Source organism: Heterodontus francisci, chromosome 5 (genome assembly GCF_036365525.1).
Source record: "Heterodontus francisci isolate sHetFra1 chromosome 5, sHetFra1.hap1, whole genome shotgun sequence".
NCBI classification, from domain to species: domain Eukaryota; kingdom Metazoa; phylum Chordata; class Chondrichthyes; order Heterodontiformes; family Heterodontidae; genus Heterodontus; species Heterodontus francisci.
Genome location: NC_090375.1, coordinates 9,485,701 through 9,503,327, shown reverse-complemented (window position 1 = coordinate 9,503,327; position 17,627 = coordinate 9,485,701). Strand labels below are relative to the sequence as shown.

Genomic DNA, 17,627 nt, shown 5'->3' with positions numbered 1-17,627 from the left:
CCCATGGCCCTGCCATTCACTGTATATGTCCTGCCCTGGTTTAACTTCTCAAAATGCATCACTTCGCACTTGTCTGCATTAAATTCCATTTGCCAATCCCTTGCCCACTTTCCCAGTTTATCTATATCCTGTTGTAATCTTAGACAACCTTCTTCACTGTCCACTATACCACCAATTTTGGTGTCATCTGCAAACTTACTAATCATGCCCCCTACATTCACATCCAAGTCCTTAATATATATGACAAACAACAGAGGGCCCAGCACCGACCCCTGCGGCACACCACTGGTCACCGGCCTCCAATCTGAAAAACAACCCTCCACTATCACCCTCTGCCTCCTATCACCAAGCCAATTTTGTATCCAATTGGCTAGCTAACCCTGGATCCCATGTGTTTGAACCTTCTGTACCAGCCTACCATGCACAACCTTGTCAAAGGCCTTGCTAAAGTCCATGTAGACAACGTCCATCGCCCTGCCCTCATCAATTCTCTTGGTCACCTCCTCGAAAAACTCAATCAAATTCATGAGACATGATTTTTTGGGGGAGAGTTTCCAGATTTCCACTATCTTTTGTGTGAAGAAGTGCTTTGTGACATAAAACCTCAATGGCCTAGCTTGAATTTTAAGGTTATGCGCCTTGTTCTGGACTCCTCCTGCCAGAGGCAACAGTTTCTTTCTATCTACCCTATCAACTCCTTTAATCATTTTAAACTATTCCTTTGAGCCCACGGATAATTTTTTCTGTTTCAGTAACAATCAAAAAGTTTTTTCTTTTTGCAAAACATACAAAACATAATTTTAAAAACATACTTAGAACTCTTCCACCGCTTTACATTTCTATAGTGTTTGAATCCTATGCATTTTCCAGTTTCAGTGAACATGACATTAAAAACAAGGTGTTTCCATAGACCCTCAAATGATAGGAGCTCAGACTGAAATTTGGGTGTGGATATCAACATTCCTGATTCATGAACAGCACAATAATTTGTCCACTAACATATGGGCTGCAAATCATGTTCGACGTACTGACCTTCATGCTCCAATTCTTAATATGCGTTTCTCTCCTGGCCAGCCTCCCATTTTTCACCTTATGTAAACTTGAACTCATCCAAACTCTACTGCCCTATATCCTAATTTGTATCAAGTTCCATTCACCCATTACCCCTGTGCTCGCTGACCTACATTGGCTCCTGGTCTGGCAACGCTGTGTATTGAAAATTCTCATCCTTGTGTTCAAATTCCTCCCTGGCCTCACTCCTCCCTAGCTTTATAACCTGCTCCAGCCCTACAACCCTCCGAGATATCTGTGTTCCTCAAATTCTGGACTCTTGGACATCCTCAATTTTAACTGCTCCACCATTGGCGGTCGTGCCTTCAGCTGTCTGGGCCCTAACCTCTGGAATTCCCTCCCTAAACCTCTCCAGCTCTCTATCTCTCTTTCTTCCTTAAAAACTACCTCTTTGACCAAGTTTTTGGCCACCTGTCCTAATATCTCCACATGTGGCTCAGTGTTAAATTCTGCCTGATAACACTCCTGTGCAGCACATGGGGCATTTTACTACTTTAAAGGTGCTATAGAAGTCAAGTTGTTGATGTTGTCATCTTGCAATGGTCAGACAGGAACAGATCGGCAGAGCTGCCAGGTGTGAAATGGTGTGAATGGTTAGAAACAGTGGGAGAAAAGTTTGTTTGCGTCAACTCTCTGGAGCAATGTCTCTTTAATGGCCTCGCTGACCTCCTGCTGCTGTCACAGCTACAGTTACCAGCAGAACTCCATGGAAATTGAGGGGCCAGATCTTTAATTTCCTATTTTACATTTATCTCTTTTTAAGTTGAAATAACTTTTGCTATAAAAAAGAACTTGTGCATGCAAAATTTGTTAAAACAACATTTTTATCTTTAAAAAGCACATCAACATACCCTTCCTTAATGTGTGAGGGTATTCCTCCAAGGTAATAATTAGGGAAATCCAGCTCATCGAAAACATCCGACGCACTGATAAAACTTTCAGAGCCGACTGTAACAGCAGCCTTGTTACCCCGAGACGATCTTACCATATGGAGTTTGATCTTAAATTAAATACAAGTTGAAAAAAAATTATTACGTTTTCTACAAATATGATAGGACTAATAAATTGTAATAGATGGGAGTTGAAAACTAAGAATTGTTAATTAATTTCTCTGTCGAAAGTACATTTGAAAATTTTGACTTCAGAAACAATTTTTTCTTCTGAAAAGTATTTTTTACACTGAGATACTTCAAAAATACTTTTGGAATATTTTTCAGGAAGCAGAGTATCAGAAAAATGGAACATAACACATTATATACTACTCAAAAGCAGAGAAGTCATGTTAAACTAATATAGAACATTGGTTACACCACACTCAGAGTACTGTGTATAATTCTGTTCTTAATATTACCAATAAGTCATAGAAGCACTGAAGAAAGTGCAAAAGGGATTTACAAGTATGATACCAGAGCTGAACGGTTATACAACCAGAAAAGATTGAACAGGCTGAGGCTGTTTTCTCTAGAAAGAAGACTGAAGGGGTGACTTAATAGAGGTCTTTAAAATTATGAAGGGGTTTGATAGGGTAGATGTGGAAAAGATAGTTCCACTTACGTGTGAGACCAGAAGTAGGAGCCATAATTATAAGATAGTCACTAAAGAGTTCAAGAGAAACTTCTTTACCCAGAGTGTGGTCAGAATGTGGAACTCATTACCAATGGAGTGGTTGAGATGAATAGCATAGATGTATTTAATGGAAGCTAGAGAAGGATATATTGATACTGTCAGCTTTGGCTCAGTTGAGTCAGAAGATTGTGGGTTCAAGACCCACTCCAGGACCTGAGCACAAAAAGCAAGGCTGATACTCCAGTGCAGTACTGAGAGAGTGCTGCACTGTCAGAGCTGCCATCTTTCAGATACAACTTTAAACTGAGACCCCATCTGCCCTTTTAGGTGTATATAAAAGATCCCATGGCACGGTTTCAACGAAGAGCAGGGGAGTTCTCTCTGGTGTCCTGGCTAATACTTATCCCTCAATCAACATCACAAAAACAGACTATCTGGCCATATCATATTGCTGTCTGTGGGATCTTTTTGTGTGCAAACTAGCTGCCGCATTTCCCACATTACAACAGTGACTACACTTCAAAAGCACTTCATTGGCTGTAAAGTGCTTTGAGACATCCAGTGGTCTTGAAAGACGCTATATAAATGCAAGTCTTTCTTTCTGATACGATGAGATGATGAGAGATAGGAGGACGTTAGTGTGGAGTTTAAACACTGGTCGAGACTAGTTGGGCTGAACAGCCTGTTTCTGTGCTGTAAATATCTTGCAATACATTGTACATTGTTGTCCTACTTTGTTAAGCAGCCATTCCTCAATTTCTCACCATCTGCAGCGCATGCACAGTTGTGGTCTTCATTTTATAAAAAGGAAATAGAAGCACTGAAGAAGGTGCAAAAAAGATATAGAAGGATAATACCAGAACTGAGGGGTTCTAACTATCAGAAAAGATTGAACGGCTGAGGCTCTTTTCTCTAGAAAAGATAGAGGTGACTTGGTAGAGGTTTTTAACGTCATGAAGGGGTTTAATGGGTAGATGTAGTGAAAGTTTTCCAGTTCTGAGAGAAAACTAGTTCAGTACATGAGGTCAAAAACAATAGAAGGTTACATTGCTGAGCAGGTTGAAGCGAGATGGGAGGAGGCTTGTGTCGAACATAAACACTGGCACAGACCAGTTGGGCCGAATGGCTTGGTTCTATGCTGTAGATACTCTGTATAGACAAAACGTAAGAAAGAGACCAAGGACAGATTGTACCTGCATGCGTTGAACCCTGCCATCAGGTTGAAATGTGGGTCAGAGGTCCGCACTGTATGGGAAAGAGTCACTCATTGTGATTTTCCCAATTAATGGTCAGAGGGCATCTTGCCATCCAATTAAGGTCAGCGGGTGGGCTCTTGAAGCTGGAGGGCCCTCAGAGACCTTCCAGCTTGTAAGAAGCAGCAGTCCGCAATGGAAGGTAAGTAAGGGAGAGGGTGCTTCAAAATGGAGGAGTCCTCTCTCCAACTCTTTTAAAGTAAAAATAAAATACTTTTTCCAGGCCACCGCTGCGGTGGGGGTGGGGAGACCCTCTACAGGGCAGCCTGTGGTTGCTGCTGCACCCAGGCAGGCAGGGAGGGCCTCTAGACCTGCCTGGAGTTCTGCCCCCCACCCCCCCCCCACCAAAGTCTGTCCCCGGGAGGCTGCCTCCAGGCAGTTAAATTGGCCCTCACCACCTGTGGGAACCTGGAGGCCAGGTGGAAAATTCCAATTGGACTCACATCACATCTCACATCTGCAAAAATGGTCCGGGGGCAGGATGGAGCCAGGGAACCAGCCCACAAACCAGCAGTGCTATTTTTAGCATTCCCCTTCACCTTTTCTCCTGGTCCCAACGGGGCCTAAAAATCAAGCCCCAAATTTCCCACCAACAGGAGATTCATAAGTATATTATTATACATATTTTACAGAAAATATCAGATAAATATTTAGATAAATGTTTATGGCCAGCAATTATTCATTTTTATTTATTTATGCTGTATGGTGCTAAACGAATCAGCAAATACAATATCACATTCACCAACCAGAGAAATTTTACTTTATCTATTATTTATACCTTACCCATTGTTCAGACGGTAAACAACAATAAAATATAATTACCACATTCTCCTTGGTGGTGTCCAGTTGGAAGACTGATTGTGAAAGCTTGGGTGAATTTGATTTGAGGTGATATCTGAGTACCAACTTTCCCTTCTCAATGGTTAGAGCACAGCTTGTATTCTAAAACAAACAATAAATCTGGTTATAAACCACAACCTATAAAATTTGACAATGAGCCACATAAGGAGATATTAGGACAGGAAAACAAAAGCTTGGTCAAAGTGATAGGTTTTTAAGCAGTTTCTGAAAGGACGAGAACGAGGCAGAGAGGTTGAGGGAGGGAATTCCAGAGGTTAGAGCCCAGACAGCTGAAGATGAGCAAAGGCCAGAATTGGAGGAGCGCAGAGAGCATGAAGGGTTCTAGGTTTGAAGGAGGTTACAGAGATAGGGAGGGGTGAGGCTATGGAGCGATTTGAAAACTGGGATGAGAATTTTAAAATCAAGGCATTGTCAGAGCAGGAGCCAGTGTAATTCGGAGATGGATAGCAAATTTTGGATTATGTCAAGTTTTTTTTTTTAAATTGCCCTTGAGAAGGTGGCGGTGATCTGCCTTCTTCAATACAACTGAGTGGCTTTCTAGGCCATTTCAGAGGGCAGTTAAGAGTCAACTACATTGCTATGGGTCAGGAGTCACATGTAGGCCAGACCAGGTAAGGATGGCAGATTTCCTTCCCTAAAGGATATTAGTGAACCAGATGGGATTTTACAGTAATCCAGTACTTTCATCATCACCGTTATTGATGGTAGCTTTTTAATTCAGATTTTTAATTTAAATAATTGAATTTATACTCCCCAGCTACTGTGGTGGGTTTGAACTCATGTCTCTGGATCATTAGTCCAGTCCTCTGGATTACCAGTTCAGTAACATAACCACTCTGCTATTGTAACACCGACACCCCAAGAGGGTGGGGAAGGTGGGAGGCTGGCCAGGAGAGCGTTGGAATAGCCATAAAGGTTGACATCAATTGTGGTTAGTGACTGAACAAACACTGAGCTCAGCAAGCGTAAAATATATGAGTAGCATACGATCAGAGTTCGAACATTAATAGCGAGAAGCTAAACATGTAAGACACACACTGTAATTTGTCATCCATCCAATTGTTTTGTTAATGCTAATCAAGCAACGAGATTAAAAACAAAATGGATGGAAACTCTCTGAACCAATTTTGCTACATTCCTGGTGCCTGAATGGTGCCCCCAATATTGCTCCTCAGCTCCATTTCAATGGAACCTTTCTGGTGTGAGCAGTCAGTCAGAATAAACCAACATGGGGCATCTGCTCACATCACATTAATGAGGGCCAGGGAGGGGGCCTCATTATTTCTTATATTCTTATAGAAAGATTAACTAGACTGGGCCTTTATTCTTTGGAGTTTAGCAGAATGAGAGGTGATCTCATTCAAATATACAAAATTCTTACAGGGCTCGAAAGGGTAGATGCAGGAAGGATGTTTCCCCTGGCTGGGGAGGGTAGAACTTGGGGACACAGTCTCAGAATAAGGGGCAGGTCATTTAGGACTGAGATGAGGAGGAATTTCTTCACTCAGAGGTTAGTGGAGGCTCAGTCATTGAGTATGTTCAAGACTGAGATCAATAGATTTCTACATATTAAAAACATCAAGGGATATGGGGATAGTGCAGGAAAATGGTGTTGAAGTAGAAAATCAGTCATGATCTCATTGAATAGCAGAGTGGGCTCAAAGGGCTGAATGGCCTACTCCTGCTCCTATTTCTTATGTTCTTATCAGAGGCTGGAGTATCAGAAAAAAGATTTAAAGGGGCAACACACTTGAATAAATCACCTGCACATGCTAAAAAAATTATCGGGAATGTTAGATGGGGTGAATGGTGGCTTGTGTTCTTTAAATCTTCCCCTCCCAGGTTATTGTTGGACATCTTGGAGAGCTAAGGGCAAATAATTGAACTTCCTTCCATCTTGGTGTAACCGGGTTTCCAAGATGAGCAGGATGGCAGTGGGATGCTGCAGAAAAAGCATGGTTTATCTTCAGCTCCAAATGTCTTAGTATTATCTACAAGTAGCACTGGGCAAGGAAATAAGTGACAGGGTCAATATCAACCACGAATGTCTAAAGTATAACTTTACTGGTTAGTGTAATATACATAGGCAGAGGGATCAATTAAAGATTAGATTAACAAATGTTTAGGAAGATAAGCTGTTAATAAAACTACTCCTTAAAGGATTCAGGAACGGATAAATCATGTGACATGTACCCTTTGATATTAGCAAGCTAATGTGTATAAAGGAAGATGGTTTTTAACACTTAGTTGGAGAACTCAAAGGACAGAGAAACAGAAAAGCCAGCCTCTCTCTGTGTATGGCATAGACTGATTACCTGAGCTAAGTGTGAATAAAGCTACTCAAAGCATGTTGTTGTGAAACATGGAAGGAAGAAAATTGGTTCACATCAGTTAATCCAACTGTAAATAAGTTTCAAAAATGTACTTTTTTCATAGCAGGAGGTCCAAAGATCTGTTTTTTGACCTCAAGCTGGTGTTAGACTCCTTCATTCCATAAGCCTAACACCGGTTTCAAGCATGGCCACTTTACAACTTTTTATTTTCCTTTTCCAATATGGCAGGCAGGTCATGGTGGAAATATTCACGTGCTTGTGCGTTACCATGTCCGCCATATTGGGGTCTTAGTAGGGCGGTTAGCGGTCATAAAGTAGGAACTGCGCAGCTGAATTTCTCGGCCAGTAAATAGCCTCTCCCAATGCCTTTGCTGCCACACTGAAACCAATATTTCTGAGCATCAATAAACCACTCCATCCGAACAAACAGATTGTTGAAACCTGAGAAATTGCATGTCTTGCAGTTATTAGGGAAAGAGTGAAGTTGACAGATCATCTCCCATCCTGTCACCCAGACATTAGGGTATGGTGTACTGGTGTCTTTCATATCAATAGAGGAAGTTGGCACATATTGGGATAAATTCGCAATGCTACCATAGTATGACATGTGGAATAACGGGACATGATAGATCTATGCACTTCTTGGTGTACCAGTACCCAGGAGAGCCAAATAATTGGTAGGACTTAGGGACTTTAGTACAATGTTGACATTGTTGGGTAAGAGAAACAGAAACAGCGGAGTTTTTTTTACCTGTTTTTCGAAATATAACAGCACTGCATTTTTGGTTGAAGTTTGAATGGTTTGTTCAATTGTTAACCTTTGTGAAGAACTGGAAATGTTCATTAATGCATATCCAGTTCCATCAAAATAGAAACCATCACTTCCTGGTTCCTTAGTTGGCTTATATCTGTAAAACAAAAAAAAAACGTACAGAGTCAGTAATGGTGCCATGAAACTATCGTCGATTGTCGTAAAATCCAATCTAGTTCACTAACGGCCTAAAGGGAAGGAAATCTGCTATCCTTACCTGGTCTGGCCTACATGTGACTCCAGACTCACAGCAATGTGGTTGACTCTTAACAGCCCTCTGAAATGGCCGAGCAAGCCACTCAGTTGTCAAGGGCAATTAAGGATGGGCGACAAATGCTGGCCTTGCCAGTGATGCCTACATCCCATGAAAGAACAAAAAAAGTTGAAATTACTGCTGATATAGACGAACAGCAGATTTGAACTCCCTGCATCAAATGGGGCATGCGAAGAATTAAAATAGGAACTCCGTCCTGCCCCTCTGGATTGGAGTCACATTCACATCTACTGCCATTTTAACTGGCAAGTGTCAGGCAGTGTGAAGGGGGCCTCCCCAAAAGCTGACACCTTGTGTCAGGTGTGGCTCAGTGGGTAACACTTCTGTCTCTGAATCAGAAGTCTATGGGTTCAAGTCCCACGTCAGACACCTGCCACATAATCTAGGCTGACACTCCCAATGCCAGTACTGAGGGAGTGTTGCACTGTCGGAGACACTGTCTTTCGGATGAGACGTTAAAGCGAGGCCCTGCCTGCCCTCTCAGGTGGAAGTAAAGTATCACTTGGCATTATTTTGAAGAACAGCAGGGGAATTGGCCTGCTAGTGTAATATTTATCCTTCAACCAACATCACTAAAAACAGATTATCTGGTCATTGATCTCATTACTGTTTGTGGAAGCTGCTGTGTTTCTTACATTACAACAGGGATTACACATTAAAGTGCTTTGGGATGTCCTGAGGCTGTGACAGGCACTAATAAATGCAATTTCCTTCTTTCCATTAAAGACTTCAAAAAGCTTAACATTTCACATGAAATAATGATTTTTTTTTTTTAATGTTCTCCAGAGATAAACTATACAGTGCTAACAGCCCCATACCTTTCACATGGTCTGTCTTTTGTAGTATCCATGTTAAATAATCTTTTGAAGTTGTATAAGCTGATCAGTTTCTCATTCAAGACACCGAGTTCAATGCAACCCTCATATTTTGGATAACTCAAGGTAACTGGAGGCTGGATTTAAAAAAAACGGTTTCTAATTAAAACAGCCTTGTATACTAAATTAAATATGCAATTCTTAGATGTTGAAGGTTCAGACGAGCATAGCTACTTTGTGACTTTGCCTCAATGATTACCTGCAAATGCTGCTGATTGCCTCATTACATAGCATTTAAAGGCCATTCGGCCCACTGGTCAATGTTTATGCTCCACATGAGCCTCCTCCTACATTATGACACCAAAATTGATGGAGAACATACTGAATGGCTTCCTGGGCTTTATAAATAGGGGCATGGAGTACAGAAACAAGGAAGTTATGATAATTCTGTATAAAACATTGGTTCGGCCTCAACTGGAGTATTGTGTCCAGTTCTGGGCACCACACTTTTGGAAGGATGTGAAGGCTTTAGAGTGTGTGCAGAAAAGATTTACGAGAATGGTTCCAGGGATGAGGAACTTCAGTTACGTGGTTAGGTTGGAGAAGCTGGGTCTGTTCTCCTTGGAGAAGAGAAGATTAAGAGGAGATTTGATAGAGGTGTTCAAAATCACGAGGGTTCTAGACAGAGTAGATAAGGAGAAACTATTCCCATTGCCAGAAGGATCCAGAATCAGGGGACACTGATTTAAGGTGATTGGCAAAGGAAGGAATAATGACACGAGAAAAAATATTTTTCTGCAGCGAGTGGCTCGGATCTGAAATGCACTGCCTGAGAGTATGGTGGAGGCAGATTCAATCAATCAAAGCCTTCAAAAGAGACCTGGATAATTATCTGGAGAAAAAACTTGCAGGAGGGCTATGGGGAAAAGGCAGGGCAGTAGGACTAGGTGAGTTGCTCTTGCAGAGAGCTGGCATGGACACGACGGGCCAAATGGCCTCCTTCTGTGCTGTAACCATTCCGATTCTATGAATATCTTATGACCTTTACTATAAACATCATTGTGGCAACTAACTGCTTACTGTAAAAAAACAAGCAACAGATTCAATTTGCATAATCATTTTCTTAAATTAAGCAGGAAAATAAGTCTGCATTGAAAATATGGAATAAATTAAATAACTTCAAATGCTAATGCAATGCTGGCCTATATCTTAAGGGGGGTTGGAGTGCAAGAGGATGGAAGTTTTGTTTCACTGCATAAAGCTCTGGTTAGGCTGCACCTAAAGAATTGTGTTCAATTCTGGGCACTGCACCTCACAAGGATATATTGCCCATGGAGGGGGTACAGCACGGAATGGTAGCGGGGCTAAAATGGTTAAATTATGAGTCCTGGTTGCATCGACTAGGCTTGTACTCCTTTGAGTATAGAAGATTAAAGGGTGATCTAATGGAAGTGTTTAAGATGATTTAAGCATTTGATGAGGTCAATAGAAACTATTTGCTTTGGTTGGGGGGGGTGGGTAGTCTAGAACAAGGGGGCGTAGCCTTAACATTAGAGCTAGGCCATTCAGGGCTGATGTCAGGAAGCACTTCTTCATATAAAGGATAGTAGAAATCTAAAATTTATCCCCCCAGAAAAGCTGTTGAGACTGGGTTGGGGGGGGGGGGGGGGGGTCAATTGAATATTTCAAAACTGAAATGGAGAGATTTTTGTTGGGTAAGGGTATTAAGGGTTTTAGAACCAAGGCAGATAGATGGGATTAACATACAGATCAGCCATGATCTAATCGAATGGAGAACTGGCTCAAGGGGCTGACAGAGATATTTCAAATTTCGAGAGGAGTCCAAAACTAGGGGCGTTAATATTCACTAATTCACTCACTAATAAATCCAATGAATAGTTCAGGAGAAATTTCTTTACCCAGTGAGTGGGTAGTATGTACAACTTGCTTTCACATGGAGTAGTTGAGGTGAATAACATAGAGGAATTTAAGGGGAAGCCAGATATGGACATGAGAAAGGAATAGATGGATATGTTGATGGGGTGAGATGAAGTAAGGCTTATTTGGAGCATAAACAGCAGCATAGACCATTCTATACAATGACCTATACCTGTTCCTATATTCCTAATGCTTATTAAACAGAATCCTTAAGTAAAGATAGAATAGTTGATTTTTACCCTAAAAGTGGAGGGATACCCTCCAACATAGAAGACTGTATTCTTTGGATCAAGATTAAGAAGCAGGTCATCTTCACTTGCGGTTTCTCTGTATGAGGTGCTGTCAGCAAGTTTACCACTAAAAGGATTGACTCGACTGTAGTTCAAGAGGCCATACTGCAGGATCCTGGAACAGAAGAGTTTCCATAAAACACAAATTTTCTGTAAATACAACTGCACAAGTGACATCTTTGCACAGGCTTTTATTATGGGTGCCTTAATCCAATATTTTGTCATAGCATGCTGCCAAAATATATGTATCATGAAGACTCGAGGGCCAAGTATAAAGTTTAAATCCATGGCTCCATTAATTTATAGACTACCCGAAACATCGAGTACAGAAGCAGGGATGTCTTGCTGCAATTATACAGGGCCTTGGTGAGGCCATACCTGGAATAGTGTGTGCAGTTTTGGTCTCCTTATCTGAGAAAGGATGTTCTTGCTATAGAGGGAGAGCAGCGAAGGTTTACCAGACTGATTCCTGGGATGGCAGGACTGACGTATGAGGAGAGATTGAGTCAGTTAGGATTATATTCGCTGGAGTTCAGAAGAGTGAGGGGGGATCTCATAGAAACCAATGAAATTTTAACAGGACTTGACAGGGCAGATGCAGGAAGGATGTTCCCGATGGTGGGGGAGTCCAGAACCAGGGGTCATAGTCTAAAGATACGGGGTAAACCTTTCAGGACTGAGATGAGGAGAAATTTCTTCCCTCAGAAAGTGGTGAGCCTGTGGAATTCACTGCCACAGAAAGCAGTTCAGGCCAAAACATTGTATGTTTTCAAGAAGGAGTTAGAAATAGCTCTTGGGTCTAAAGGGATCAAAGGGTATAGGGGGAAAGCGGGAACAGGCTACTGAGTTGGATGATCAGCCATGATCATAATGAATGGCGGAGCAGGCTCGAAGGGCCGAATAGCCTACTCCTGCTCCTGTTTTCTATGTTTCTATCTTGGTGTTATTTGAGGATTTGCTCATCAATAAGGGAGCACTTACTGGTCCAACAAAACAAGAAATATAAGAGCACACAGAACAAAATTGGCTGCGCTTTGAAAGCTGGGTTGCAAGTTTGGAGCTGCATATGATCTTAAGGCTGCAGGCTGGTTCGCCTTCGGATTGTCGGCTTCCAATTATATATTGGGAAGACTGAAGCCATTGTTTTCTGGCCCCGCTCCAAACTCCGTTCTCCAGCTACCGATTCAATCCCTCTCCCTGGCAACTGTCTCAGATTAAGCCAGTCTGTTCGCAACCTCTATCACATTTGACCCCGAGATTGAGCTTCTGATCTCATATTTGTGCCATCGTTAAGACCGCCTATTTCCACCTCCGTAACATTGCCCGACTTTGCCCCCTCTCAGTTCATCTGCTGCTGAAACCCACATTCATGTCTTCATTACCTCTATACTTGACTATTCCAATGCACTCCTGGCTGGTCTCCCACATCCGTAAACTTGAGGCCATCTAAAACCCTGCTGCCCGTGCCTTAACTCACACCAAATCCCGTTCCCCTACCACCCCTGTGCTCACTGATCTACATTTGCTCCCAATCAAGCAACATCTTCATTTTAAAATTCTCATCCTTGTTTACAAATCCCTCCATGGCCTCACCCCTCCTTATCTCTGTAATCTCCTCCAGCCCGACAACCATCCAAGATATCTGCACTCACTCATTCTGGCTCCTCATGCATTCCTGATTTTAATTGCTCCATTAGTGGCTGCACCTTCAGTTGCCTATGCCTCAAGCTCTGGAAGACTCTCCCTATACCTCTCTGTCTCTCCACCTCGCTTTCCTCCTTTAAGACACTACTTAAATCAATTACTAAGACATCAGTAATGGGGAAAGTGCCACAGTCCATTATAAAAGATATAACAGCAGAGCACTTGAAAAACAATGACAGGATTGGACAAAGTCAACATGGATTTACGAAAGGGAGATCATGCTTGACAAATCTACTGGAATTTTTTGAGGATGTAACTAGTAGAATAGATAAGGGAAAACCAGTGGATGTGGTGTATTTGGACTTTCAGAAGGCTTTCGATAAGGTCCCACATAAGAGATTAGCATGCAAAATTAAAGCACATGGGATTGGGGGTAAGGTACTGACATGGAAAGAGAACTGGTTGGCAGACAGGAAACAAAGAGTAGGAATAAACTGGTCTTTTTCTGAGTGGCAGGCAGTGACTAGTGGGATCACAGGGATCAGTGCTAGGACCCCAGCTATTTACAATATATATTAATGATAATAGATGAGGGAATTAAATGTAATATATCCAAGTTTGCAGACGACGCAAAGCTGGGTGGGAGTGTGAGCTGTGAGGAGGATGCAGAGAAGCTCCAGTGTGATTTGGCCAGGTTGAGTGAGTGGGCAAATACATGGAAGATGCAGTATAATGTGGATAAATGTGAGGTTAGCCACATTGGTGGCAAAAACAGAAAGGCAGATTATTACCTGAACGGCGATAGATTGGGAAAGGGGGAGGTGCAGCGAGACCTGGGTGTCCTTGTGCACCAGTCGCTGAAAGCAAGCATGCAGGTGCAGCAGGCAGTTAAGGCAAATGGTATGTTGGCCTTCATAGCGAGAGGATTCGAATACAGGAGCAAGGATGTCTTGCTGCAATTATACAGGGCCTTGGTGAGACCGCATCTGGAATATTGTGTGCAGTTTTGGTCTCCTTATCTGAGGAAGGATGTTCTTGCTATGGAGGGAGTGCAGCGAAGGTTCACCGGACTGATTCCTGGGATGGCAGGACTGGCGTATGAAGAGAGATTGGTTCGACTGGGCTTGTATTTGCTAGAGTTTAGAAGATTGAGAGGGGATCTCAGAAAAACCTACAAAATGTTTAACAAGACTGGACAGACTAGATGCAGGAAGGATGTTCTCGATGACAGGGGAGTTCAGGACCAGGGGTCACAGTCTAAGGATAAGGGGTAAGCCATTTAGGACTGAGATGAGGAGAGATTTCTTCACCCAGAGAGTGGTGAACCTGTGGAATTCTCTACCACGGAAAGCAGTTGAGGCCAAATCATTAAATATATTCAAGAAAAAGTTAGCTATAGTTCTTAGGGCTAATGGGATAAAGGGATACGGGGAGAAAGCGGGAACAGGTTACTGAGTTTGGATGATCAGCCATGATCGTATTGAATGGTGGAGCAGGCTCGAAGGGCCGAATGGGCTACTCCTGCTCCTATTTTTCTATGTTTCTATGTTAAAAGCTACCTCTTTGACTAAGCTTTTGATGGTCTGACTGGACATCTCCTGATGTGGCTCCTTGTCATACTTTGTTTTATAATGCTCCTGTGAAACACCTTGGAACATCTTATATTTATATAATATCTTTAACGTAATAAGTTGTTGTTATCTCAAAGGGACTGGAATACAAAGGGTTTGAAGTTATGCTACAATTGTATAAAACTCCGGTTAGACTCCATGTCGAGTACTGGACTCAGGAAGGATTAAGTTGGCCGTGGTGTGGAGCATATTTATCAGAATGATACGGGGGCTAAAAGGGTTAAATAATGAGGAAACATTGCACAGACTAGGCTTGTATTCCCTTGAGCATAGAAAATTAAGGTGTGATCTAATTGAAGTGTTTAAGATGATTAAAATATTTGATAGGGCAGATAGAGAGAAACTATTTCTTCTGGTAGGGCAGTCCAGAACAAGGGGGCATAATCTTAAAATTAGAGCCAGGCCATTCAGGGGTGATGTCAGGAAGCACTTCTTCACACAAAGGGTAGTGGAAATCGGGAACTCTCTCTCCCGGAAAAGCTGTAGAGGCTGTGAGTCAATTAAAAATGTCAAAATTGAGTTTGATAGATTTTCGTTGGGTAAGGGTAGAAAATGTCATGGAACGGAGGCAGGTAGATGGATTTAAGACACAGATCAGCCATGATCTAATTGAACAGCGGAACAGGCTTGAGGGGCTGAATGGCCTCCTCCTGTTCCTATGTGTAAGTACTTTCTTATTGTTTGGCATGAAGATCAATTGTGCACGCTACACAGATATTTTAACAAAGTGTATGAAACAAAAGAACAGATTTACAACAGTGACTTCACAAGAAATTGAAATAAGTTAAGTCCGTGCATTACCTCTCGAATTTGATATTGTCAAAGTTTTTGGTGTGGACCGGTTTGTCAGAGGCTATTCTCACTTCATTATCTCCTAGTTTATATATAGTAACCAACTCCTCACCCTTCAGTGCCATGCCCACGTAATCCTTGGAAGTCTGGTAACAAAAAGAAATAAGGCGTACAAAATGTAAGATGGCATACTTAGTAATTTGTCCCCTTGTAACTTGCCTGTTGCCAATTAGCCATGAGAACACGAATACTTACATCTTTGTTGCCTAGATACAAAACAAACATGTTTTTGGAATCCTGTCGCTTCCGCCTCACATTATCTCCTCGGGATCCTTCCTCACCTGGCCGTTTTAGGTATAGTAGTAGAGATGTGTAAGCTTTTAAGTGATCTAGGTTGTCAGGAAGACGTACCTCAACACCAGAATTACCGTTGAATTTCATTGCCACATTTATCTGCATAGAGGGGAAAGAGAAAAGTCTTATAAAACCACTCAATAACTTGGAAACTACTCTATAGCATCTTTCACAGGATGTCCAAAGTGCTTCACAGCCAATAAAGTAGTTTTGAAGTGTAGTCACTGTTGTATGAAAGCTGGATACCAATTTTCACACAGTAAGGTCTCACAAACAGCAATGGAATAATGACCAGACCATCTGGGTGTATTTTCCCAGCCCATTGGATATCAGCTGGAAGGCGGAAGAGCTGGCAAAATGGCAGGGGAAGGTGTCAGGAAGCCATGTCATATTGCCAGCAGCGGGAAATGTAGCGGCATAGCTGCCCAACTGCCAGCCAATTCAGCCACTTAAGTGGCCAATTAGGAGCCACTTCTTGCCTTTGCAGGCATTTTGCTCATGTCAGGAGGGCCCACCACCACCTGGGGAAACCACCAGGTAAACCCTGGCAGCCTTCCAGTGGGTTCTGGGGAGGGGTTCACCGGAAGCAATAGCTGCCCCCGTAGCATTGGTGCTGCTAGTGCATCACAGCGACCAGCCCTCATCCCCGGTCCCGGCTACCCCGTGGTGGGGGGGGGGGGGTGGGGGGGGAGCAGAAACAGGTTACTGAGTTGGATGATCAGCCATGATCATAATGAATGGCGGAGCAGGCTCCAAGGGCCGAATGGTCTACTCCTGCTCCTATTTTCTATGTTTCTATATGCCGCCCCAGGGTCCCACTGCTGGTAAAAGTGGGGTCAGCTCCTGCTTTCAGCCCCAGCAGCAGGACTTCACTGTCACCAAGAAAATTTAGCCCTTTTTTTTGTAGTGATATTGGTTGAGGGATAAAAGTTGACTCAAGACACAAGGGCGAACACCCCTGCTCTTCTTCGAAATAAAATTATGGATTTTTTTATGCCATCTGAGAGGGCAGGATTATAGAAGCAAGGAGGGTAAATGGAATTAAGTTACAGATCAGCCATGATATAATTGAATGGCAGGAGAGACTTGTAGCATTGAATGGCGTCCTCCTGTTCCTACATTGCCAAAGATAAGCTTTTTTTAAACTTCACACAGAGGATACTTTTTACAATGCAATTTATAATGCAGAAAACACCAGTTTATAGTTAATATGAGAGATAATTAAAATAAATATTTAACACCTAGATTTTAATCCACAAGTCTTTGTCATTACTATAAATTTTTTAAAAACAAACCTTATTAGCAGCTTCCCTGGCCTGATCAATAAGCTCCCTGATTCGGCCGATATTTTTGGAGATGTTATTGACAGGTTGTATTTGGCTTAAATCCTTCAGCTTCTGCACAAGGTCTGGTAGGGTATTAGACAAATTTTTTACTGTGAAAGAGAAGTATCAAAGTTCAATTGTTACTTCAAACACTTGTTAGCCTAACTACTGAAAACATTGCATCAGTGGTCAGAATCATAGAGCACAAAAGGAGGCCATTTGGCCTATCCTGCCTCTGCCGGCTCTTTGAAAGAGCTATCCAATTTGTCGTACTCCCCTCTGCGCTTCCCCATAGCAAATTTTCAAGTACTTATCGGATTGTCTTTGGAAAGTTACTATTGAATCTGCCTCCACTGCCCTTTGAGGCAGCGTATTCCAGATCACAACTCACTCTGTTAAAAATTTTCGAAACTCACTTCTGGTTCTTTCGTCAATTATCTTAAGTCAATTGGATAGTTTCCTGGGATGAGGGATGAGGGGGTTGTCCAATGATGAGAGGCTGAGTAAATTTGGACTACACTGTCTGGAGTTTAGAAGAATGGGAGGTAATCTCATTGAAACATATGGATTCTGAAGGGGCTTGACAGGGTAGAACTGAGATTGTTTCCCCTGGCCGGGGAATCTAGAACATCAGGCACAGCTTCAGGATAAGGGGTTGATCATTTAGGA

At 42.3% G+C, this 17,627-nt stretch overlaps 1 protein-coding gene across 3 annotated transcripts in view; it reads right to left on the bottom strand.

Moving 5' to 3' along the window:
* lama3 (laminin, alpha 3) overlaps positions 1-17,627 on the bottom strand; it is a 456,248-nt gene that overhangs the window by 37,429 nt on the left and 401,192 nt on the right. For all 3 annotated transcript variants that reach the window (XM_068031084.1, XM_068031086.1, XM_068031085.1), the window contains 8 exons: positions 16,929-17,068; positions 15,535-15,732; positions 15,289-15,425; positions 11,162-11,327; positions 8,988-9,121; positions 7,836-7,992; positions 4,713-4,832; positions 1,923-2,071 (listed from right to left, as the gene is read on the bottom strand). In XM_068031084.1, coding sequence (XP_067887185.1) covers positions 1,923-2,071; positions 4,713-4,832; positions 7,836-7,992; positions 8,988-9,121; positions 11,162-11,327; positions 15,289-15,425; positions 15,535-15,732; positions 16,929-17,068 — 1,201 coding nt within the window. The remainder of the gene's footprint in view (positions 1-1,922; positions 2,072-4,712; positions 4,833-7,835; positions 7,993-8,987; positions 9,122-11,161; positions 11,328-15,288; positions 15,426-15,534; positions 15,733-16,928; positions 17,069-17,627) is intronic.